This window comes from Doryrhamphus excisus, chromosome 21, assembly GCF_030265055.1.
Source record: "Doryrhamphus excisus isolate RoL2022-K1 chromosome 21, RoL_Dexc_1.0, whole genome shotgun sequence".
Taxonomy (NCBI): domain Eukaryota; kingdom Metazoa; phylum Chordata; class Actinopteri; order Syngnathiformes; family Syngnathidae; genus Doryrhamphus; species Doryrhamphus excisus.
This window is the reverse complement of record NC_080486.1, coordinates 13,704,418-13,730,811: the sequence shown is the minus strand read 5'-3', so window position 1 is coordinate 13,730,811 and position 26,394 is coordinate 13,704,418. Positions and strand designations below refer to the sequence as shown.

Genomic DNA, 26,394 nt, shown 5'->3' with positions numbered 1-26,394 from the left:
ACCATCTAACGACACCCGACACCGGTAATTCTGCCATTACAGAGATAACGGTCCTGTTTGCCTTGGAGCCATTATAGATCACTTTTGCAACTTTGTCTTCCACAAAAACACAATGTCAATTTCTGGTTATGTCTGGTCAAATATAAAGTGGCATGTCTATCAATGAAGGGTAATTACTGTGCCTCACACCCTCCATTTCCCCTGGGAGATGACTTTTGAAATAAAGGTGTGCATGGTGAAGAGAGCTGCAGCCTGGTTTTGGAAGGTTTGCAGCCTGCTGCAGGATGCAATCTGTTTCCTGTTCAAACAGATGGACCTCCTCCACATGTATTCTCAACCCAAAACAATATCTCGATTTGAAAGTGCGCAAACAACAACACCAAATCCATTAATTCACCCCCTTGAAGGAGAAAGTCTGTTTTTTTCCAGTTTATTTTAATTTTTTTGTTTGTACGATGGACACTTAGTGGAGTAGCAAACATGCAAAGTGACCTCAGATCGATTCCAAATGAACACGAGATCGTTTGTTATTGAATCCGGATATGGATATTTCAAACCAAAATGTGATAAACTGGGAATGCTCTGCGTTGTGTGATTATTTCTGTCATTCATGTAAAAACATTCATTACTCCTGAAAATGAGAAGTTGTCACGTGTTTAATTATATGTGATGTATCCAGCTGCATAGCTGCAATCAGGAGAGAAACCACTAATTGCCTTCATAATTGACCGCAATCATGAAAACAGTAATACTCTGGTAGCCATTTCAAAACAAGGGTTGTCATCTCCCCCTGCTGGACAGATTGAGAAGTGCACCGCGCCCACGTACATGAAAAGCAATATGGTGTTCCTAATCAACTGGCAATACGTCCGCGGGACACTGACAGGGAAGTAAACAAGCATGTCAACATCATAGAGTACACCATCGTCCAACACCATCATGACCTTTGACCTCCTCAATGGAAAAAAAAACTGTTCTACATGATGTCTGGCCAGATCACACACAAATGTACATACATGATGTAATTCAATTTATACTCTTACATAATACTCTTATTAAATAATACGATTTAAAAGAAGATTTAAAATGTGTTTTCCCGTACATTCACTTAATCATGGCGGCCCACCACCAATTGTTTTGGCGCTACCTGTTGGCCCTGGCTGATAAACACATAGTAGGACTGACTGTGAATGTCGCTTGTCATTCCAATTCCGTACAGGAGATGGCATCGTAACTCTGCTTCTTAACACAGATGGTCAGCTAGAGAATAAGAAGACGTACCAGGAGGGAACAGAGTAGCCAACTTTGTCGCTATATGGAGCCACAAATAGATTGCATTCCTGTGGGAAATACTGTACTGTATACAAATATCATATATTAGTACATATTTGACACTAAATCATTTCATAATAAAATCATATACAGGAACACAAACCAAATGAAATGAAGAATCCAGACTTGACGATGAAGCATGGAGGTGTTATGATGTGTTAGACCAGTTAGACTTTGACCGATGTTGCCACGATGTAAAGACCATGGCGTCAAAACCAGATTCAACATGAAACTCGGGCCTTTTTTTCTTTGTTGGGGACTGACAAAACTTCTTTTTGGGGTGGGGGCAAAGGTCAGGTACAGATATGAAGACACGGCTTACACAACAGCACTCTTCCCACAGCACGACATTACAAAAGTCATGACATTCTCCGCATGGCACGGGCAAGCAACACTGTAAACAACGACGACACGCACAGACCCGCGCCCCCTCATTTGACGGGCGAGTCCAGGATCTCCTGGTAATCCTGGCGGACGGCTCGGCTCACCCGGTACAGCTTGAGCCCCGTGAGGGTGAACACGCTGACCATGATGACCAGGCCGCCGATGACGTCGTAGACGGAGGGGACCATCCTGAGCACGATGAGCTGCAGGAACATGGCCACCACGATCTCCAGGTGCTGCACGGTGCTCACTAAGGCCGGGTGGAACTTGTTGAGGGCGTAGTAGACTCCCAGGAACGCCACGGTGGAGCAGATGCAGATCCCGATCAGGTAGCCCCACGTCTCCCCGTCCAGGGGGATGATGGGCTCCTGCATGATGAACATGGTGGAGGCGCCCCACACCGTGCCCGTCCAGCCGAAGGTGAAGAGCGCCGTCCACATGCTGACGCGCTCCTTGATGGCTCTGTAGACGATCATGGAGAGGGCGGCGGTCAGGCCGGCCATCACCGTCATGGTGTAGCCGAAGGCCTCCTTCCAGAAGCCCAGCCTGGACTTGTCCTCGTCCGCCACGTTGGGCACCATGACCAGGCACAGGCCGAAGACGCTGCCCACCACCGTCACCACGTCCGTGTAGCCCAGACGCTCGTCCAGCAGCAGGAAGGCCAGGATGGCGCTGAAGACGGTGGTGGACGCGCGCCACATGATGGTTCCGTTGCTGGGGGGCACGATGGCGAAGGAGGTGTAGGCGCAGGTGATGGAGATGACGTTGCAGACGCCGTAGAAGAAGAGACGCAGGCGGTAGCCTTTGGGCCCAAAGGGCGCCTCGTGGTGGTAGAACACCACCAGGATGGAGAGCACTTGGATGACGGAGCGGATGAAGAGCAGCTCCAGGGAGGGCACCTTGGAGCGGTCGGCCGCCAGGCGGGTGATCAGGGCCACGCAGCCGTGAGCGACCGCCGCTCCGAACAACGCCATCCACGTCACCCTGGAGGCCAGCACGTTGGCCTCTCCGAAGCTGGCCAGCTGACCCCCCACCCCTTTGTCCCTGGGCGGGCCGGGCGGCTTGCCTTGGGTCTCCATGGTCCCGAACAACGTCCTCCCGCCTTTGCCCTCCGAGACCAGCCTCTTTCCCGTGCTGGCTTCGGCGAAGGCGCCAAAGTCCTCGAAGGAAGGGGCGTCGTCGTAGCCTTCGTCGCCCGGCTGGGGGAAGTGAGTGGCGTACTTGACCGTCACCGCGTTGGGGTGAATCTTCACGCGCTTTTTGGACGAGGACACGTCCATCTTGCTTCTGCTTGACCTGAGGAGGAGATCGTTGTCATTAAAGCGTCTGCCATTAAGACTGCGTCATGCCATAAGAAATTAAAAGAACATTATAACAATTTATAAATAACATTTATATACATTTTATAAGAATTAAGTTGTATGCTAACTTGAACAAAGTTGCAATTTTACGGGAATAAATAAAAATAAAGTCATTTTAGTAGCAGTGAGTAGTAATATTCAAATATTACTACTCATTCATTGGCTGACAAAGTGTGCACACCCCCAGCCCTGCCATAGTGTATGTAGAGTGTGTGTAGATTGTGTGTAGATTGTGTGTAGTGTGTGTATGTGCCAGCACAGTGAGGCTGATTCAGTGCGATGGGGTGACATTACATAACACACACACACACGCACACGCACACACACATGACTGCAGGCCATCGTTGAACGCATCATCTCTATGAAATAACACTCGAAAAGGTTAACGAGTGAGACCTCCCCCCTTTTTATGCCTTCTCTAGCCGCCATTAATCACGGGTGCGAGCCACAAGGGGGCAGACACATGCTTCTTGCTGTAAAACAGTCAGCTGAGAATCATTGGAATGGTCAGAGAATGCCACATGAAGACATGATGCTAATGAAGACATGATGCTAATAAAGACATGTTCATTGATGACGAGGAGACGCCTTCACCGGCCAGCATGAAGGCGGTGCAGCAATGAAAGAAGCCTCGATTGAGCGACCCGAAAAAAAAGAAAGCTCCTGCTCACTCCATGCAGAAGAACCAGGAGAAGAACAAGGAGAAGAACAAGAAGCAAGCGTGTCTCACCTGGTGTGATGGAAGCTGCTGTGGTGTCACCAGAGAACATTCGGCGTCATTTCTCCATCTTCAGCATCCACCGGCGAGGCGCGCGCGTACGGGGGGGGGGGGGGGGGGGGGGGGGGGCGTGCGCGCGAGGCTCTTTCCCTCTTCAACGTGAGGATGAGGAGGATGAAGCAGATGTGGAGTGGGGTCTGCTGCTGCTGCTGCTGATGATGATGATGATGTTGGCGGCGGTGAAGATGAAACGAGGAGGAGGAGCTAAATGAGGCTCCTCGAGACGCCACCTGGTTGGACGCGCGTGCACGTCATCGGTCCAAAAAAAGGAGGGCTCGTGACGTCATGTTTGAGGAATATTGATCCGTCAGCATCATCATCATAACTATTAGACTTTATTATGGAAGATTGGGAATGTATTTATCATAATTGCCACTATTACATGCATGTATTGGATAATCATCATAATGTATATTATCATGCAAATTTGACTAGTGTGTCAATGAGAAATGCAAAAGAAAAACGTTGAGAACCACGAAGGACCTTAGACCATCTCATGTCGCTTGCAGTATTTAAGTCCCAGTCTGAGTTGTTTTAGATGGGGGTGCTGTGACGACGGGGTGTCACTAAGTGGGTAGCGGCGATCCTTCCTGCTACGTGTTCTTCTTCCCTGGCGGAGCTGCTGCACCGGAAATAAATGGGAGACACCATCAAGGGGTTCCATGAAAGGCTGGTAATGTTCGTGATGAGACGTTTCTAACGGGACGACACGAGTGACCAGTGGGTGTTCTTTGGATGGCGGGTTAATCGTCATGACAACAGAGGGTATAAGAGCCAGCCTCGGCGCACGGCGTCTCGAGTGTCCCGTGTTGAAGTGATTGAGATAATCCTCTGATTAGTGCCAATAAAAAGATCTAACGAGGGTGCTGGCCTAGAGGGCCACTAGAATAACGGCCAAGGAGAAGAACCATCGGCGGCGAAAATGTTCATCGGCGGAGATGGACAGGCGTTGCTGATGTGGTGACGGAAGAGTATAAAGTGCAAATTTATCATGGCTTGCAGTTGGCGAGCTTGGAAGCAGCGAAATGAGATTGACGGAGGGGGGGGGGGCACGCAACAAGACGCAGCTGAAGTGTAGATCATTTAGTCACACGCCGCCGCTGAACGCAACACGCGGGACCAGGATCAAAACGCCAACACTACAACAGGAAGGAAACATGGACTCCCAGCGTCTTCCTGTTCATCTTCCAACCCCAACCCCCCCAACCACGCCTCGACGGAGCTGCCAACACAGAAGGAAGGGTCGTCCCCGCAAAGCGTGCTGTTTCCCAAAATGTCTGGCGAATATGAAGACTCCAAGATACTCGGATGAATCCCACATCAGCGCTTCCTAAATGGCACCTTTTGAATTATGCATGAGCAAGGATTCCTACAATCCTTCTCTGGAGCTTTTTCTTGTTTGCTGCTTTAAATATCCTCTGACACAAAAACACAACAGCAGACGAGCTTAAAGACGGCAAATTAAAGGGATGCAGCGCTTGGCCAAGATCATCTTAATAATGACGCTAATGCACGACGTGGCAGAGACAACATGGAAACAACATGTACCGTGCCCCCACCATATGCACCCCCCCCTCCAAGAGTATGCACAACATGTACTTCACCCCCAAACCATGTACACCCCCCATGACAAAAAGCCAACATAGTGAAGGTGGGTTGTCCACTGTGTCTGTGTGACCACTGTGTCTTGCTTTTTCTTTGGCTTTGTCGGGTACCAATGGAAACCTTTGATGAGAACCATAGAACCAGAAAACAGCAGCAGGAAAGAACCCATCATGAACAACTGAATGTTTTTTTTAACCCTTGTATTATGTTACGGGTCAATTTGACCCGTTTCAGTTTTTGTGTTGACCAAAGTACTGGTTATCCTTTCTGTTTCTTCATGAAATTTTGTGACTTTTCCTCATCTAGGGTCATTAACACAAAAACTGATTTGTTAACAAACCATGCTAGTTAACCTTGTATTATGTTACGGGTCAATTTGACCCGTTTCAGTTTTTGTGTTGACCAAAGTACTGGTTATCCTTTCTTTTTCTTCATGAAATTTTGTGACTTTTCCTCATCTAGGGTCATTAACACAAAAACTGAAACGGGTCAAATTGACCCGTAAAATAATACAAGGGTTAACAAATCATGCTAGTTAACCTTGTATTATGTTACGGGTCAATTTGACCCGTTTCAGTTTTTGTGTTGACCAAAGTACTGGTTATCCTTTCTTTTTCTTCATGAAATTTTGTGACTTTTCCTCATCTAGGGTCATTAACACAAAAACTGAAACGGGTCAAATTGACCCGTAAAATAATACAAGGGTTAACAAATCATGCTAGTTAACCTTGTATTATGTTACGGGTCAATTTGACCCGTTTCAGTTTTTGTGTTGACCAAAGTACTGGTTATCCTTTCTTTTTCTTCATGAAATTTTGTGACTTTTCCTCATCTAGGGTCATTAACACAAAAACTGAAACGGGTCAAATTGACCCGTAAAATAATACAAGGGTTAACAAATCATGCTAGTTAACCTTGTATTATGTTACGGGTCAATTTGACCCGTTTCAGTTTTTGTGTTGACCAAAGTACTGGTTATCCTTTCTTTTTCTTCATGAAATTTTGTGACTTTTCCTCATCTAGGGTCATTAACACAAAAACTGAAACGGGTCAAATTGACCCGTAAAATAATACAAGGGTTAACAAATCATGCTAGTTAACCTTGTATTATGTTACGGGTCAATTTGACCCGTTTCAGTTTTTGTGTTGACCAAAGTACTGGTTATCCTTTCTTTTTCTTCATGAAATTTTGTGACTTTTCCTCATCTAGGGTCATTAACACAAAAACTGAAACGAGTCAAATTGACTCGTAACATAATACAAGGTTAACTAGCATGATTTGTTAACCCTTGTATTATGTTACGGGTCAATTTGAGCCGTTTCAGTTTTTGTGTTGACCAAAGTACTCGTTATCCTTTCTTTGTTTTCATGAAATTTTGTGACTTTTCCTCATCTAGGGTCATTAACACAAAAACTGAAACGGGTCAAATTGACCCGTAAAATAATACAAGGGTTAACAAATCATGCTAGTTAACCTTGTATTATGTTACGGGTCAATTTGACCCGTTTCAGTTTTTGTGTTGACCAAAGTACTGGTTATCCTTTCTTTTTCTTCATGAAATTTTGTGACTTTTCCTCATCTAGGGTCATTAACACAAAAACTGAAACGAGTCAAATTGACTCGTAACATAATACAAGGTTAACTAGCATGATTTGTTAACCCTTGTATTATGTTACGGGTCAATTTGACCCGTTTCAGTTTTTGTGTTGACCAAAGTACTGGTTATCCTTTCTTTTTCTTCATGAAATTTTGTGACTTTTCCTCATCTAGGGTCATTAACACAAAAACTGAAACGGGTCAAATTGACTCGTAACATAATACAAGGTTAACTAGCATGATTTGTTAACCCTTGTATTATGTTACGGGTCAATTTGAGCCGTTTCAGTTTTTGTGTTGACCAAAGTACTCGTTATCCTTTCTTTGTTTTCATGAAATTTTGTGACTTTTCCTCATCTAGGGTCATTAACACAAAAACTGAAACGAGTCAAATTGACCCGTAACATAATACAAGGGTTAAGAAACCTTTATGTGAGTCCCATCAAGTGGAGCGGATGAAAAAGCTGATAATGTTCCCCCCAGCACGCCATGATATCATGATATCATCATATCTCATGATGGGAATAATTCCCAATAAATAAAGATGAAGACCTTGTTCATTTCCCTCCTCCTGTGAATGGCGAGGCTCAATTAAAGCTTCATGGTTTTACAATGACATGAGACGTTATGAAAAGATGGTACAAAATGTCCGAAAGGCCAACCTAAATAAATAAAGACCAGCACACTCATTGTGTGAGAGAACACTTCAGCCGCTGTTGCTGTAGAAACACACAAACACAAAAAAGGCCTGAAGTATACACGAGGGGCTGCAGGAACGTGGGCAAAATAATAATAATAATAATAATAATAATAACCGCTAGCGTCATGTTACATAAACGCATGAAAGCTTTGTTATCCTGACGTTTATTCAAGCCTTATTCTCTGAGCCGTGACTACGAGTGGCTGTAGGAGACGTCTCTCTGCTGTGCATGAAGATGCCAACACATGCAGAGGAGGCGTCACACCTGTCTGTCACACACGTCACATGACTCAGCTCCCTCCAATCAAATATCCATCACAACACGGCACCCAGTAATTCATACTTTTCACACAAACCAGCAGACCCCCCCCATAAGAAGGCAATCATCAGTCTTTCAGAAATGAATGATTGATGGCTTTTGGGTGGTAGACCATGGTCTATTATTAGCTTGCTATCTTGAAAGCTGGCTAGCTAGCGGTTGCCTGGAGTCCCTGCAGTTGGAATGTGCTGTAAACAAGGAATAATAGGAGCATAAAGATGACCATAGGGGTGTTATTTCATGTGTACAGTACTCTAATAATATTAAAGTCCAAAAAAGGTTTTCTATGCTCTGCCTACCAAAATATTCCATTTATTAACAACAAATCCTATATGGCAGAAAGTGTGGTTGAGTCTGGAACCAATGAAGCGCTATCAACGAGGGACGCTTGTGTAGCATTGTAGCATTGCTTCCTGATTTGGGACTAGCATACACTAGCATACATTGAACGTAGTATCATTTAGTGACTTTATGACGCGGGTGAACTTCGTTCAACGTGCACGTCTCTGAATTCCATACAAATAAACAACAGTTCAGCTTTTCCATTTTGAAAGTAGCGTTCCTGTTTCCAAGCGGTATGGGATAGCATGTCCCCGTGTGTGTGCATGTGTGCGTGTGCATGTGAAACAGATGGAGCCCGGTTGGAAGACATGATGGGAAGAAGTACAAAGTGCAGGAAGGACATGCTGAGCTCATACATGCAACACGAGGAACGGCTGAGCAGCTGAATTCAAACAATCAATAGCCGACCGTTCCCGCTTATTGATTAGCTGTACGGCGTGCACGTCTTGGGTGCACGTGCAAGAAAAAACAGAGCATGGCAAGCTTTTAAATGAATTGAGCGCTTGCCGTCAGGCCTTGACAGAAAGGCGTGGAAAGGTGGAATAGAGCGTCCACGCTAGCAAGGCCGTGGTATCATTAGCTTGATACGGAAGCCAAGGAGCGCTACTTGGCTGCAGCCCAATCAAAGCCAGCAGGTTTGCTGGCTGAAGAAGGGAGTGAAAAGACCTGGCAACCCAGACTGCGAGGAATTACTGATGGAAGCAGAAGTTCAGAACATGCAGAGAGATTAGCTAGCCAAGTTAGCGCCACGCAATTGATCCTTTCCCTAATTGGACTGCATAATAAAGTAGTGAATTCATATGAAAATATCATATGTCAAACTTGGGGCACAAGTACTGGTGCCCCACAAGGCTGCTTTCAGAGGACAGTAGAGGCTGTGATGAAGTGGTGCTTGTTTGTGGCAACACTTTTTTACAGCGTGTCATATTGCCTCTCTACTGGGGTGTGTTTTTTTTTTTTTGGGGGGGGGGGGGGGGTCTGTCAACAGCTGTCAACAGGGCTGGCAGAAGGCACAGTCTCCCAAATGCAAGCTCTCGGGGGGACGCGTAGCGTAGCCTAGCGAGCAACATAGCAGCCCCACATGCAGCAATCAGGTCATGCTGACGTTTTATTCCCGTCTCTGTTTGGCTGCACAGCTTTATGTGCTTTGTGTCTGGATGAAGGGGTCCCGAGTGGATGACGCACGTGTGTGCACGTCAAGCGATGACGTGCACACACGCCTGTCTGCTAACAGCATCTTACCTAACCAATAACATCCATTCATCAATCTGGATCAATAATCACACGACTCCATAGGCCACCTGTCAGTCATGTCACACAGTCAACGAGGAAATTGAACAGCATCATCTTCACCAGCGCACAGCATCAATAAAATATGAGCTAATACTGAGCTATTTTGGGATTAGTAAGAATAATAAATAGGATCCTCATCCAATCACAATGAATACATTACTTACATTTCATGCTCAAATATTCCATTATCATAGAAAATATGCTTAAATACATCATTTTCAAGTACATATGCAGTAAAATGAGGCTAAATAAAGAGTTGACATCCATTCGTCCCTTTGTGGCGGCCGCCATGACAACACATGACAGGCACATACATGCAATGCAACAATGAGCTACCATCCTATGGGAGCAGCTAGCACTAACAACGCTAACAACACACACCCAAGTCTGTTATTTACAAAGCGTCTGTTATTTACAAAGCGCCCGCAAAGCATGCCAGGTAGTCCGGCAAAAACTGCCCTCAAGGCTAAGTCGGCATATCCGTCGGAAATGTTGCACGGATTGAAGACCACACCCGGAAGTCAACAATGTTTGGAAAGTTTGGAAATTATGAGACACAAAAGCCAAAGTTTGTTTCACCGCATCAAGGCTAATGATGGAAATGACATTTCCCTCCCCGAGCCACCGCTGCAGATCAAACACTAGCATCTAGCGCAGGGGTGGGCAAACTACGGCCCGGGGGCCACATCCGGCCCGCCAAGTGTTTGAATACGGCCCGCCCGTTCTTTCCAAAGTATTTCATTTAAACTCAACATACAACCTGGCATCACGGCTTGAGCCAACCTTTTGATGGTGGAAGTAGCTGTTTTATCAATTTTGTTATTTGATGTGGTCTGTCGTTTACAAAATTCATTCATTCATTCATTTTCTACCGCTTATCCTCACTGGGCTCCAAAATGATTGTTTGTCTATATGTGCCCTGTGATTGGCTAGCGACCAGTCCAGGGTGTACCCCGCCTCTCGCCCGAAGACAGTTGTTTACAAAATGCTTCTGAAAAAAGGGACACAAACACATAATAATAAAAATAATAATAATAAAATAATTCATTCATTCATTCATTTTCTACCGCCTTTTCCTCACGAGGGTCGCTGGGGATGCTGGAGCCTATCCCAGCTGTCTATGGGCAAGAGGCGGGGTACACCCTGGACTGGTGGCCAGCCAATCACAGGGCACATATAGACAAACAACCATTCACACTCACATTCATACCTATGGACAATTTGGAGTCGCCAATTAACCTAGCATGTTTTTAGAATGTGGGAGGAAACCGGAGTACCCGGAGAAAACCCACGCATGCACGGGGAGAACATGCAAACTCCACACAGAGATGGCCGAGGGTGGAATTGAACCCTGGTCGCCTCGCTGTGAGGTCTGCGCGCTAACCTAATAATAATAATAATAAATGTAAATTTATAACGCACTTTACATCAAATAAATGATCTCAAAGTGCATATATAGCAGATTGCATGACACTTTTACGTGTAAAAATGGACGTGTAAACCGCAGGAATTCGGTGGCATTTGGAAGGCAACATATCACCTATACGTGCTAACGTACAAGGCGTTGCTGGATGTGTCGCTGACTCACTGGGGTTAATGTGCCGGAAGCCAGGCTGAGAATTAAGCAGCTTACTACGTCACGTTCCTCACAGCAACATTGTTATCTTGCCTCTGGCTATTACCTGCAGAGCACACGCTAGCTAATCCTTCAAATGTCATCTCACCACACAACAAACCCACACGTTACCTTCTGTGTGCCTGCCCTGTGTGTGTCTGTGTGTGTGTGTGTGTGCGGCGGAGATGACATTACAGTCATTTTGTTATTGAATCAGAAGGCAGATAAAAGGCTGCTGTGTCCACGCTGAATCCAGCACACGAAGATAAAAGCCTGCGATGGCCGTCTGAGCCGCATCACGACCACAGCAAGACAAAGAAATATGACAACATAGAAAAATCAATCAGCGCAGTCGCTAGAAGAGACGGTGCTATTTCATGCATGGTCGCTTCCGGACATTAGCATGTGGTTTGGCGTCAGCATCATATTAGATCCAGGAAATGAAAACCTTGTATTATTATTATGTCGGGCCCCTCCTGTTGGCCCTTGTTCATAAACACACTATGATGTGTACAGTACAGTCCATGGCATCATTACACGATAAGAAAACGTAGCAGGAGGGATCCGTAAGGAGTATTTACAACCCTCTCTGATACTCTTTCTCAAACGATGAGATTTGAAAAACAATAAAGAATGTCTTGCTTTTCATGTTTTGCATCACGGCCACTTACGCAATGACGCCATCTCGACCCCGCCCCCTGGCAGGGAAGTCTAGCGGGAATAAGTGCATGCTTCCATCCTCGCATCAAAGCGGGAAGAGCCAAGAATGAGATGTCGGGACGCTTAGGACACAAAGATCAATAATCGAGAAGCCGTGGACGCTGCTGAGTTTTTCTTTGACATCAATTGATTCATTTTCGCTCCTCCCAAGGTCGCCTGCAGGTCGGCGGACCCGAGGACAGGAAATGGCGGCGTAACGATGGAGGGATCGTTTCAAATGCGGTTGGAACCTCAAGAGTTTGGCCACAACGCGGGCGACTAAAGGTGCGATTCCAGCACTATTGAACACGTCGTCACTCGTTTATGGCGGTTCATTAGTTCCAGACCTGACCGTGATAAATTAATTTCCGTGATGTAGGATTCAATTTCAATAAATTGAATATTTTGGTAATTAAGCATACAAAACCTGCTTATGACTTACTAAATTATTAGAGCACCGTAGACATGAAATAACACCCCTAGAGTAGACTCCTATATGTAAACTCAGGAAGGCTAAAATTGACCACTTCCTCACGGAAGGGGAGGAGCTTTTTTCACTCTTGCCATGGCTGACTTCATGCAGTAAGCACAATACCACACAGTACTCGGTTGTACTGCATTTCAATATCTTTAGAGTAATAATAGGCCGTAGTCTCCCAGCAAACAGCCATCATTAATTCATGGCTTCCTTTCTGGGAAAGCAGTAAGTAAGGCCACGGTTACATCATGTCAATGTGCTACTTTGCATGCGTATGGAAAATTGCTCGTTGCATGAAAAGCGGTGACAGCAGTGGGGAGCATCTGCCAGCTGACTAACCTCGGGGCACGCTAAAGCGGCCACGCCCACCACCGAGATGCCGCCGCCCTCGCCGCAAAGCTTCACATCCACACACAACATGTCAACGTGAATGTATCTATCGCTTCCACGGCGTCTGGCGGCGCCAGGTAATTATGGTCCTACGTGGGGATGGGTGGTTGCCACGGGGACAGACCATCAAGGGAAGCACTGGTCACCGCTTCTGTTTAACAGACGGCACATTAGGAAGCACTAATGTGCTGATAATGATGGAGGATGAAGAAGAAGTGTTTTACTACCCTTACTATGGTGCTTCCTCTGCTGGCTTTCACCCCCCCTTCCCCCCGCCTGCATCAGAACACTCATAAAAGCTATGTTACAACAATACATACAATTACTACCACTACTTGGTTGTTGACACTTTGTTACTTCCTTGTATTCACCATCACTACAGTATTATATACACTGTATATAATATATAGTATATACTGGGGGGCATGGATAGCATGGCTACTATAGGTTTATTAAGGGGGGGGCAATAAAAAAAAGGAGCTGTGTGCTGCACTTTGGACAGGCCTGCCTTAAGACAACCCATTCATTAACCTGATCAGCAGTCAAAGCCCCCGCAAAGCCCCGCCCCCCCCTGCACAGAGGCTAAATTCTTGGCTTCCGTCTGCCTGTTTGCCAGTGTGGGGGCGGAGCCACAAATGGACCGCAGTGGAAACTTTTCATTACACACACACAGACAGATGTGACGACGGTGGCGGTGCTAATTGATGAGGCCGCCCCCCATCACCCTCCATCTCTCAGTGGAAGTGCAAACACGGGTGGAGGGAGGGGGGGGGGGGGGGCTACACCTGCTGCTGTGTTTGCCTCCGGCTGAGTCAATAAAGTTGGTGCCTTTATAAATTTGAAAAGGCCTCTAACACGGTCCTGCCGTTCTAGCCAACGGGGGCCAACGGGGGCCAACACCAATGATGGCTGCTGTTAGTCCTCCTGCTGGCTCTGCAAGGTGATTTCAAACAACAAAAAAGCCGGGGGTGGGGGGGTGTTTGCATTGCTCAGCCGTTGTTGCCTGTCCCCACCTGATAACAACTTTATAGCAGCCTCAGCCCCCCCAAAGCCCAAAGAGGTCTTCAATGATGACGCACGGGTCGGCCCTGAGCAAATACGTGACGTCCATAGGCGGCCATCTCTACCTCACTGGGATGAAGTCAGCATGCGGTTTTATGGGAACGATGCTACAGAGTATAATAGTACCTCCAGGTATAATAGTACATGTTCACATGCAGTACAGATAACAATGTGACCAACACTGTACAGTTTACAGCATGCATGTGTACATGTACTACTGCACGTATGTACAGTGTATACCGTAGAGGCACTAGCATGCTCGTGTACATGTACTACTGCACGTATGTACAGTATATACTGTAAAGGCATTCACCCTGCAGGGTGGAGATTGGCAACACAATGAGGTTAACTCTAACAGACAGCTGACCCCCCCAACCCCCAACCCTCCCCCCATCGGGAAAGAAGCAAGCCTGGGCAGAGGCGGCGATGTCGTAGCAAATATGTCACACACTCAGCAGAAAGAACCACACAAACAAGGAAAAGGAAATAAGGCAGTAAACAATAGGAATATGTTGTACCGTCTAAGATTGGTAAGCCATCATCTCATCATCTGCTTCAGGGAACTCCCTGCTATCGGGATTCCTGACACAGGATAGGGTTTGGGATTTAGGGTTAGAGGTATAGGATTAAGGTTTGGGAAATGGATGAGCCCCGTCCACCATCCCTAACATCTTCCATCATTCCCCATGAACCAGGAAGTAGCCTTGAACTCAAATCTTCGAGAAGCATTAAGTTTTTTTTTTTTAAAGAAACATGCTTAACTTCTTATTCCGCTTATAAAGTGTCAGAAGATCCTGCTAACTTCCGCCACCAGGAGCTGTGAGGTCTTTCTCCCGTTTCTAATCTGTTCCCTGCACGTGTCATCCCCCTCGTTCTCCCACGGATGCTTGTTGATCTAATCCACAATTTGTCACGCCGCAGCGGCAAGCGGCAGGCGGCAGGCGACGTGATGCTGGTGTCTGTGAGCTGAAATGAAGCCGAGATGACAAGCGGGTACACGTGAGTCACCCTTTTCCTTGGAAAAGGCTCTCACAAGAAATGGAAAAGACAGATAGTGAGCGGGAGGAAGGGATGGAGGGGATGATGGCGTTCCAGAGGTGGCTGCCTTTGCCTCATTACTTCCTTCCTGTCACGCAGCTGCTAGCGTTAGCCTGGCGAGCCTCAGGTCAGGTTGAGTTAGAATAATAGAAATACAAAACATGCAAGGGGAACATGTGCAGCGTCAATATTAGAAAGCATCCATGTCAGCTTCCTACCCTCTCTCTCTCTTTCTAATGCCCATCCCCCCTCCCCCTCCCCTGAGGGGTGCCCTGCTGAATAATGAAGACATGTTGGCATCTTACTACTGGACTTCATCATCTGCCTCCCATCAGGCAAGAGAGGCAAAGGGAGGAACCAGCAGATCACATGATCACCCATCATCTCAAATGACTGCACACAAGATGAGCATAGGAACGTTGTTCCGATAAAACTCACACACGACCTCGTGCTACATTGCAAAGAAATGGTTGAGATGCCGTGTCATAAATAAGGGACATGTTTTTACTACATGCACTTTAAAGCAGTCTTGTTCCAAGCCAGCAAGAAAAAGTCTGATCAGATGTTTTGCTGACCCCTGCTGTCCAGAAGTGGTATTTTATAACCAACATACCAATCAAGTGTCCCTGCCTATTACATGTATTAATGCTATCATCTTCCATTAAGATATGAATTAGGTATTTCTAGGCATTCCAGCAGCTGGCAAAGCAGACAAAGTTTTCCTAGGAAAAGTTGTAGCAAGTACTCTCCAGAATTCCTGAATTCCTTCAATAAAAAGGCAATTCTGGTGTGTATTCCTTTACATGAAGACCACTACTCACGACTCCTCTTTGCGTCAAGAGTCCATGACAGGCTGAGCGAGTTGCAGCGACTCCCCCGCGCCATCCGGGATGCCCCCAGCTTCCCCAACATCGTCCTCCTCGTTAGCCGACTCCAAAACTCCACCCGGTTCGCTTTCCTGGAGGCCGGATTCCTCCAAAGAAGATCTTTGGAAGCCTGACAGCGAATCTGAAAAAGTGGCCACAAAATAGAAATTATAATAAAGAAACAACGTGATTAATATTATTTACATTTGTTTTTATTATTATAATAAATAAATATTTTTTAATTCTATTGAGCAAGTTATTTTTTAAATCCATTGTACGTTTAAATGGACGTATGCATGGGAAACAGCGCAAATATTCAAAGTATATTTCTAGTGTTACCGTCATCATACTGGCGTGTTTGCAACACACCAGTCTGGTGTTTCCAGTGGAAAGGATGAAGTGAAAGAACGGTTCCAAGCCAGCCTGAAAAGCAGGGGTCTTCTTGGATCTGAAAGAAAAAAAACATCTATTCAGAAATGTGTCTGTAGGAACTCATATTCAAAAATGTATGATATTTAGAATAACTAAATATATACTTCTCTTACCTGGTTTCAGTCCAGCCTCCTCTAGCCATTCCATTCTAAAGTGATTGTCGCCCTCTTGCGTTTAATACAAGTATTGCACCCACCAGAGCTTCAGGACACACCGTACATAAAAGGTAGATTTTGCCCTACGAGCCATTACAAATAATGAAAGACATGACGTGGACAAATGCCACCTCGTCGTAGGTGGACACTATCATTAAGATGGACACGCTATGAGACTATGTATGTTATTAAAAAATACATTATTATGATGACAAGACAGGAGAAATGACACTAAAAAGTGATAATGGATGACTACTACTGCTGAGTTCGGACGTACTCCGTGAACGTGATAGTCAGCTTTTCCCGAGCTTTGAACTACGCCCGTTGCTTTCCTTTGATAATAGTCAAATATAAATATATTGTCAAATATAATGTCACTGCGGTAAAAAGTCACATTCGGAGTCCGAAGATCGGAAGCTAAGCGGAAGTTAGCTAGCAAGCGAGCCAATCTGAGGCTTGGCTCAATCAAGGAAAAGAGAATAAGTAAAGATGCCAGAAAAATCGAACAGCAATGCGTTTGATAGGAGTGCGATCAGACACTCTGGCATCGATAGGCTTAGCCTGTGGGGGGACTGTTGCTAAGCAGTCGCCGAGCAAACATAGCTAGCTTTCTAGCGTCAAGGAGAAAATGCGTACAAAATTAGGAGCATGATAATAATCATCGAATCCTACATTATTTAATAACATGTTACGGACACATAACATTTAAATAGAATGAAAATCAACGGAAAAAAGTATTAAAATGTAAAAAAATATATGTAACAAGTCGTCAACCATGTTGCTGTATGTAGTTCTACTCTTAACCAGCAGAGGGCGATAATGTTTTATTGGAGGAAACATCAGTCACCGCTTTTCTTCCAATACTCACATGTGACTGACTGGAATGAACGGCTGCAAGAAAAGCTGCAAACTTCCGCGTATGGAAAATCACCCACAGATGCTTTGCACTGGTCTGGAAGGAAAGAGAAAAAAAACGTGTTGGGATGTAGTCGGGATCAAAGCAGGCCTCCCAATTTCAAAAAGATGAAAAAGAGAAGACGTGGGTGCTTTTTAATGATTGCAACCTGCCTTGGCGTCATGGAGCAGACATTTCCTTCTTGCTGAGGGTCCCAGGAATGCGTTTGTGGTCAGGAAGCGTGGGTGCATAAAACACATTAACGTCCACACTTAAAGCAAGGAAATACTTATTTTGTGCAGCAAATAAAGTCCAGCAGAGTCAGACGTCGGTTTACAAAACGTTTTATTATATGGAGGGACAGGCTGTCAAAATGGCTTTGATGGAAAGAGACTGTTGTTGAACAGCAGCTTAAAGTGAGAGTATGTAAAAAAAACAAAAAAAAAGCAGCTTTGTTTGCTTTGCAGGACCGTTCAAGCAGAAATATGTACAACACAAAAAGGCAAAACAACCCCAAACAAAGTAAGACACGTTTCTGAAATGTAGAAAAAAGCAGTACTGTAAATACATTACACCGATAAACACTCACTGTTTTTGTACAAGAGAAGAACTCTGCATGGATTTCAAAGTCCAAAAAAGCGGGGGAGAGGTGGGGGCAAAAATGAAAAACAATCGAATCCACTGTGCACTTGGTGGCACTTGAGCAAAGTCTCCAAAGAATGTTTGAGCAAGCGGGACCTGCATGCAAGGAAGGTTCCTCAAAGGCTGCTGAGATATGTACAGCCGCTCTCTGGCGCCCCCTGGCCGACGGAAGCAGGCAACTCTTCATCTTCAGCTTGAGAGTGTGTGATGAAAACTGTATAATATATGCAGTTTCTATCCACAAAAAACATTTGAAATTGCTAAACACACTGTAACGCCAGTCACAGACCTCCGAAGAAAAATCGGAATACAATCAAATTCATCTTTTGAGCGGCACCTTCTCGAAAATACTTCACAACGTTAACGTCCATAAACGTCTCTATAGTTTATATTATAAACATTGTCCCCGATTGAAAATGGCTCCTTTTTTTGCTTAATAAAATATTGAATTTGTCAGTGATTGATTAGAATTCTCTCGTCAATCTACATAAATTAGTTAGAAAATATTAGCGTCATTTCTCTCTATGCTTACATCATACAGGCAGAAACACAATAAAGCCCGTCGTTTAGTTTCAGTGATTTGTGACGGAGATTCCACAGTTTTTCTCAGGAAGCACTGGGAGCACGCCGTCCCCTCAGTGGGCGGGGCTTCCCCAATTGGCAGGCACATCCAGTTAATTCATCCCGGCCCTCTTTTTGTTGTTGTTGTTTTATTGCCAGCATGTCTAGCGTTAAATAAGTGATGCCATAATAAGTTAAATGGACTGTATAGATATTCAATACCTTCCGAGGTGGGATATGGAAAGCAGGATTGCACTTGAAGGCGGAAATAAATGAAACCACAGTGCTTGTTGAGCGAAAGTAGGCAGAAATAAATTAAAATCCTCCAGGAAATAACTTAGAATAACAAAAGCAAACAGCTTGTGATGCTCCGAGCTGATAAATAAACCGCCCGATCCACCAAAAGCACGCCTTGGACTTCCGATAAAGTGCTGATTCAGCGGGAATTTTGTACCATGTGAGCCTCTTGGGACCGGCAGAGTCCACTGGCTTGAGGATTCAGCACAGAGGCCAAGGACACGAAGGATGGGAGAGAAAGGGAAGGCAAAGACCGTCACAGCATTGCTCAGCGCTCGCCGTCGCCGTCGACATCACCGTCGCCGACGCCGTCGCCTCCAAAAGCTAGAAAAATGATCCCTGAGGTGCACATTCAGACCAGCGGGCCTCCTCATTCTCTGCGGCTTCTTGGTTTGGTTTTCCAACGGACAGCGAGGTCGCTAGCTGCCATCTCACGCTCACAAGGCAAGTTTGGACTTCAGGCAAGGAGGAGGTCGCAGCTTCCTCCCGAATGTTGACATCGACGCGCTCGCCAGCGTCAAACCTTCACAGACTCCATCACAGACAACTTCATGGCTTCCTCCAACATCTGATTGTCCGTAAAGGTGGCGGGGGGTTCCGGGACGGATTCGGAGAGGCCGATGAGGGACTCCAGCAGGCAGGTGCCGGGGTCGGCGGCGGGCGGCAGGCCGGGGTAGCCGGGGTAGCCGGGCAGCTGAAAGTGGAAGAAGTTGTCCATGTGCTCGTACTCCTTGAGGGAGTTGTAGAGCGAGCTGGGCCCCAGGCAGGGGAAGCCCTCAAAGAACTCCAGGTCCGACTCGGACGACAGGCTCAGGTCCATGTTGTAGCTGGCCGAGCGGTCCACGGTGGGCGAGGGCGTGTGCGGCACGCTGCCGTGGAACAGCCCGTTCCCCTGGTTGGCGTTCTCGTCCAGGAGCTCCGAGGCGCTCCCGTTGTCCGTGGGCTCGTCCGACGACAGCGCCACGTCGATGTTGTGGTTCTCGTCGGCAAAGTCCGCCATGCTGAAGCTGCTGAACGTCTCCGCCGACGTGTCCTTGGCGTCCTTTTCCCCGCCGTCGCCGCTGCTCTCGTTAAAACTGAGAATGCGGCTCAGGCCTTTCTCGTCCACGTCCAGCGGGGTGCGGCGCTCGCACGGGCTCCGCCCGGCCTCAGAGTCCTCGCTCTGCGCCGAGGAGTCCGACAGGTCCGTCATGTCGCTGCTGCAGCTGTTGTCCCCGGCGGACGCCAGCTCGGGGCTGAAGGGGAAGGAGGGGGCGGAGGGGTGCTTGGTCTGGAAAGGCGGGGCTGCGGCGGCGGCGCGGCTCACGTCCTCCTCCTCGGGGCCGGACTGCTCCTCCAGCCTCTTCTCCAGCTCCAGCTTCATGATGGTGTGGATGTAGTGCGTCTGGACCCGGGTGGAGTTGAACTCGATGCGGCCTTCCGTGTTCCCGCAGCCGTCCTTGGTGCAGCCGCACGGGAAAGACGAATGGTCCATCTGTGAAGCGAGACGCTCAGTCAGACCCGACTCAAGAAGATCTCCGCTGTGATTTATGGAGGACGTTCCCCGGCTCACCTGACACTTGATGCCGGCCAGGCTGCAGCCGCACGTCTCCGGATCGCAGAATCCTTGGCAGTCGCAGCCGCAGTTTTCCCTGGAGAGCCTGAGGTCGTGCAGCTGCCTCTTCTCCTCCTTGTCGATCTTCTTGACGCCGGCGGCTTTGAGCAGAGCGTAGCGCCGCTTGGACGGGTACGGCTGGAGGAAGGAGCCCTCCTCCAGGTTGGCGCCGCTCACGTCGATGTCCTGCTCGGGAATGTCGTCCAGCGTTAGCCGCTCCGCTTCTTCGCTGTCCTGGGTTCCGTTTTTGGTCAGCTGTGGAGGATGCCGACATCGGGTGAGGAGCTCAAACGACAACAAGTGACGCTTCTCTTTCCCGCCCGCACGCTCACCTTCAGCTTGAGAGCCTCCAGCTTCTCCTCCCGCATCCTGTCCAGGACTTTCTCCCGGCGCAGCAGCCGCTGCTCCACCGCAAACTCGGCGAGCGTGTACGTGCGCAGCGCGCTGTGGCGCGGCGTCATGCCCAGAGTGCACCCGCCTCGGCTGGGCACGCTGGTGAAGCCCTGGCACCGCGGGAAGAAGAAGACCGTCACCTGGTCAAAGGTCACATTGCTGCGCCGTGCTCTCTTGGACTTCTTGAGGATGGAGGTCGCTGTGAAGGCGGGGAGAAGATTAGTGGATGATTTTTAAAGGATTTTATAACCAAAAATTGCAAATCTCAAATATTTTCTTTTTCTGTTCGGACCAATCAACAGGCTGCACTGTCTAGCCCCGCCCCTTTGGTGCCCTACCACTGTGATAGGCTGCCAGAAAGTACCTTTGACGACAGACACAATACTATACAGTGCTACTTGTACTGCGTCTGGTGGCCACTAGAGGGCGACATTTCCCATCAATTGAATTTAAGAGCGCCTTAAAGGTCTCCTCACTGATTCTTTTTCCTGCTTGGGAAAGCTCCTCATGCAGCCAATGGAAGACGGCCTCACCCGAACTAGTGGAGACATGCGTCGGCTTGGGAGAGATAAAAAAGCCACGGTGACAGACTGAGGTCTTTTTCTGTGAAAAGAATCCACAGCGTTCCAAGTGGAAGCACATGTTGGCTGGAACAAGTGTTCCACTTCCTTCTAAAAGCAGGAGCGTTTCTCCTCAGCACAGCGCCGGACCTGGCGTGGCCCCCTCGCTCCCTCACCCGCCTTCATAATGGAAACACATGACCACACGGCACATGTGCTGAGCATTAGCTTTCATTGTGCGGTGGGAAAAGCCTGCCCGGAGACAACAGAATGGATGCGCCGGACGGCTCCTTCTTCCCGATCATTAGCGCCTTCACAGACAGAGACATCTTCCAGCTTCTAAGAGTCCAGGCAATCTGCTGCCCTGCCCCCCCCCACCCCCACCCCCAGCCTGCAGATCCCACGCCCGGCCTCTTTCAGCACCTGTGCTGGCCAGATGCCCGGCCTTAGCACAACGCTCCGTGTGTTCTCAAGCGCTTGGCTGGCGGCCATGCTGCTCTTCCTGGCTCCCGGCCCCTCGCCATCCTGGAAGCCTCGCAAATGTTTGCCCCGCCGACCCCCCCCCGGCTTGTCCTCAAATGGCCACTGGATGGACGCCCCTAAGCATGACGGGATTCATCCCCTTTAATGCCGGAAATTCAGCTCGGAATTTATGGCTGAAATCAAAGATAGGAATTCCTTCCGCCTTCTCCGGATTTATTCTTGAAAGCCTCAGAAGCAGGGAACACAAACGTCGCTTTCCTCGCCGCCAACTTCTACTCACTGGCGAAATGTGTGGTTGCCGGGGAGCCGGGGTTGCTGGGAGTGGAATCCAGGGTGTCCGAGTAGCAGCTCTCGCCCTCCGAGTCCCAGGCGGAGCACGCCGACGAGAGGGAGGAAGGCGAGGGCGACGAGTAGCACGGGTCCTCGTCCACCTCCTCAAACTTCCTCTTGAGAAGCCCGGTCATGGCGCTGGCGTGGACGGTCTGCGGGGAAGAGCACGTGAAGGGAGTTGGTTAGGTGCGGCATGGTGGCAAAACCAGACCGCCAGAACTATGCTATGCTAGCTCTGTCTGCATACCCTTCCTGCTCCACTATTAGTATTAGTATTAGTATTAGTATTAATATTAGTATTAATATCACTATTGAACCAATTCACCCCCATAAAGGAGGCACGGCCGTACAAGACAACAAAGTATCACAAGAATGTCAACAAAGCTCACTTCTGGTCACATGACAGTCATCATTCCATACGTAGCGGCTTGTCCACACGAAACTGACAAATGTCGGTTTCGGGGCAAGCAAAACTCGCTTTCCGAGAGGGTTGAAAGGTCGTAGCCGCCAGCAGACAGCAAGGCGTCGCACGCATGCTGCCGCTTATCGATACGAGCTGCATGTGAGAGCACGAGCACCGCCGAGAGCCACTCAGCCACAGGAAGTAATCAATCACACTCCATTTGCATAAGTCAACAATTACTGCCCCCCCCCCCCCCACGTCCACCCGCCCCCAAATCCCATCAACGCCAGCTGAAGCATCGATTAGGGACGGAGGAGGAAGCTTTCACGCTGGCCAGCATTCCGGCGGTGCCACGTGAGGGACGAGTCCCCCATCGTGTCTCACATGACCTTCCCAGCCAAGATGCATCCTGGGAGGAGGACTGCTGCTTCAGCGATAAAAAAATACTCAATCCTTGGACAGAATTCTCTTTATCTCCTTAAAACGTGGCCTCCTGTGTCTTTTCCGTCGCACGCTCACCGCCGGCGTGACGCACAAACGGAAGGGAAGTGGGAGGCGGCCATCGTTAGGGAAGGGTTAGGAATAGTTGATCATCCAATGATGGTTCGGATTGTCAAACATTTGCTCTACAATTTCTTCTTTAACGAGACGAGGCGATAAACGACGGATTTTAACGTGGCTTTTAAGAAAAGTAGAAAACAAAGACAAAGACACTGTATGACTGACAAGAGGGCTCACTCCATTCATGCCGTTGTTCTATGAAACAAACGCACCAAGGAGCAGGAAGCCATGCACAGAGTGAACCCTCTTCTTGCCTGTATTGATTGCACATATAATAATATATTGATTCATTTTCATTTATCATCTGAGTCATTCTTTTATGTACAATCATCTCACACCAGCGGCTGAGCTAAGCTAAGCTAAGCTAAGCTAAGCTAAGCTAAGCTAAGCTAAGCTAAGCTAAGCCAGGCAGAGATGGTCCCGTGCCTTGGAGGAGTACGACCTGCATGCCGCCTCTGTCTTATCAGCCTGTTATGCAAGTGTCAGCAGTACAGTGGTGGGGGAGTTGGGGGGGGCGGGGGGGGGGGGGGGGGTGCTGGCTTCAGGCCGGAGCAATTATGTAAAAAAAAAACAAAAAAAAACAAAGGACAGTCCTCCCCCTGACAAGGATAAAGAAGAAGACACCTTTGCACTGCTTACCCGCCCGTGTGGACGCTTTACCCCGTCCCCTCGGTCCCAGGTAGGCAATGAATCACCTGGTCCCGCCCACTAAGACCAAGACCGGCGTGCCACCAAAGCCTGCATTTGTATCCCAGCACCACTTTTCACACAAATAAATAAAAAAGCAAACAAAGCAGCGAGGCGTCCTCCTGGGAGTGCAGAGCGCCAGCTAAGCAAAGTCTTTTTAATTAAAAGCTGCAGCGAGCCGGCCGGGAGGAGGGGGGGGTGGGGGTTGGGGGGGGGGGGGGGGCTGGGTGCAAGCAGAGAGGTGGTGTCAGAAGTGGGTCATTGTCTCTTGACTGCAGCCTACCTGACACATTGATTTGTTAATCCTGCTCAACGGGCAGAAACAATGGCCAGAGGTTAAGCCCGCTTTGCCGAGGGAAGAAGACGAGGAGGCTGCGGTGACGTCTTTGGTGTGGAAGTGGGAAATAATCCTGAAAGGGTGGCAGCATGGGGAGCCTGGACTGGGAGAGCCGAGCCGGGGCGGCACCGTGGCGTTGTAGCAGTTGTCGCTAAATGATGCATGGCTGTCATTCCTTCGGGATAGAAAGGGAAGCGCCCAACGTCCAGGTTGCTTGGCGTCGCGCTCGCCAAGATGAAGATGAACACCACCCCATGACCCCGACGCGAGGGTGACCTCAGCACTGACACCACAAACATCTTCCCCTGCCTTTCCAAAAGCGCTGGATCGTATTGGGAAAGGAATGCTGCAAAAACAGCAACTGGACAGCCGACTCCGTCCCCCCCCCCGGTGCCCCCAGTCCTGCCCTTTAGCGGCGAGCGGTGCCGGGGGCGTGGCGGCAGTGGCTCAGGACGTAGAACGGGTCATCCAGAAGCTTGGAGGTTCCATTATCACCCCCAACCCCAGTCACTGTAGGTGTGCCCCTGTCTGCAAGGTGGGTGGATAGGCCACCTTTCCATCGCTCCCCCAGGGCAGCTGTGGCTACAGTTGTAGCTTACCACCACCAGAGCGTTCACAGCAGTTGAAGAGTATAGTTATTGTTAGGAAATATGCTAACCAATATGCTAGCCTTGGAGAACCGGTGCCTGTAAGACTTGATTCACTTTGTGTGGCTTTAGTTGTCCTTGTTGTCGTAAACGTTGGCCCCTCCCTCTTCTCTTCTGACATCCCCCCCCCCCCCCCCCATGCTAAAAGCCGCTTCTACGCTGATCTAGCGTTCCTTCTTTTCATGATGCATTTGTGACTGATGCCACTCACGGCCTTGAGCGCTACCGTACCTTTAAGATGGAACAAAGACCAGCGTGTCGTTGAGTGTAAGGCTAGTACTGGGCCAAGTCCTGGTCTGGCATTAAGAGGGACTGCTTGAACTCCGTCAGATCTCGGCCCGTACGGCCAAGGAATGTGATCCTGATGTCGCACAAAAAGACTTCAAAGACGCCACGCATGACATCACGCCAAACCTCACGCCAACCTCACCTAGCTCCCCGGGGGCGTCATCCAGCCGCCATCAAAGGAGGAGCTACTTTGGGGTTTTTGTTTGGGGTCACTTCGGGTACGCTGGAGATGTCAAAAGCCATCAAGGTGCCGGGAGGATGAATTCCTCCTCACTCGGCTGCGATTCCCGTTTTCCCCGGCCGTCATGTTCCCGGCGCAGCCAGAGAAACATTCTGTTCCTCGGCTTTCCAAAAAGGAGAGGGAGGATTGTACAAAACAAATAAATAATGTCACGTCTCCAGGCCGCAGGAATTCCACTCTGGCAGCGGGAATACGCTCAATGGAAGCCAGATGTGCCTTTTTTTCCCGCTCGGAACGTCCGCCAGCGAGGACAGCGAGCGCCCTGGCAACGCCGGCCCCAACACCTGAGCGGGAATTAGCGTGCACGTGCGCCTAATCTGCACACCGGCTGGTGCATCCTTCCAAGTTTGGAGTGGAGGATGGGCGCTGGAGGCGCTGGAGGCGCTGGAGGCGCTGGAGGTCCCGCAAGGTTCAGAGGTCGAGGCGGGACACGGCAGATGGAAGCTGGCCGCTGACGTTTTCAGGACCCCCCCAGCACCCGTACAAAGGATCGGGGGGGCACCCTGCCTCACCAACACAAACCACAGCAACCTGACGTCCCCACGCGCCGCACAGGAAGTGGTCATCCGGCCGATGGCGTGTCAGTCAGGCAGAGGAATAAAGCGGTGAATGGGAAGAATAAGAGGAATGTGAAAGGGGAGAGCGGTGGGAATTCCAATCCAGACAGAAGAAGTGGATGTGGAAGCGGTGTCGGTAAACAAAGGATCATTCTCCTCCATGCACTCAGCATCATTCCAAAAAAGAACCGGGTGAGGTCGCGCTAGAGACGCTTTCAAGTCCGCCATGCAGTGTGTTGAATGTCAGCGTTACCAGCATTACCAGCGTTACCAGCACTAAAAACACGCACGGCCTTTAAAGGAAGTGAATGTAAAGAGTCGCCGTCAATAAAAGGAGAGATGCCAACATTACAGAGCAATAAGGTGTGATGCCAATCCGACCCACGGTGTAATAAACACGCTAACCCCACTAACGACGATGATAATGGGCTTTAAATGGACGCTAGCCGGGAGCCGACCTGTCAGCTGGAGG

General features: G+C 48.5%; 2 protein-coding genes across 3 annotated transcripts; both read right to left on the bottom strand.

Annotated features, from left to right (window-relative positions):
* Positions 1–638: 638 nt before the first annotated feature.
* Positions 639–16,911, bottom strand: slc35g2b (solute carrier family 35 member G2b). 2 transcript variants are annotated; one of them, XM_058060592.1, is made up of 5 exons: positions 16,724–16,911; positions 16,405–16,529; positions 16,199–16,307; positions 15,815–16,001; positions 639–3,012 (listed from the first exon to the last, which is right to left on the bottom strand). In XM_058060592.1, the coding sequence occupies exon 5, from the start codon at positions 2,994–2,996 to the stop codon at positions 1,764–1,766; it is 1,233 nt and encodes a 410-aa protein (XP_057916575.1). In that variant the 5' UTR covers positions 2,997–3,012; positions 15,815–16,001; positions 16,199–16,307; positions 16,405–16,529; positions 16,724–16,911; the 3' UTR covers positions 639–1,763. The 2 variants fall into 2 exon arrangements, with proteins under 2 accessions (XP_057916575.1, XP_057916576.1); XM_058060593.1 differs by lacking the exons at positions 15,815–16,001; positions 16,199–16,307; positions 16,405–16,529; positions 16,724–16,911 and adding an exon at positions 3,808–3,914.
* Positions 16,912–17,669: 758 nt separating this feature from the next.
* csrnp1b (cysteine-serine-rich nuclear protein 1b) lies at positions 17,670–24,922 on the bottom strand. Its single transcript, XM_058060113.1, has 5 exons — positions 24,136–24,922; positions 22,152–22,353; positions 20,768–21,027; positions 20,394–20,690; positions 17,670–20,315 (listed from the first exon to the last, which is right to left on the bottom strand). The coding sequence occupies exons 1-5, from the start codon at positions 24,142–24,144 to the stop codon at positions 19,359–19,361; spliced, it is 1,725 nt and encodes a 574-aa protein (XP_057916096.1). The 5' UTR covers positions 24,145–24,922; the 3' UTR covers positions 17,670–19,358.
* Between the last annotated feature and the right edge of the window lie 1,472 nt (positions 24,923–26,394).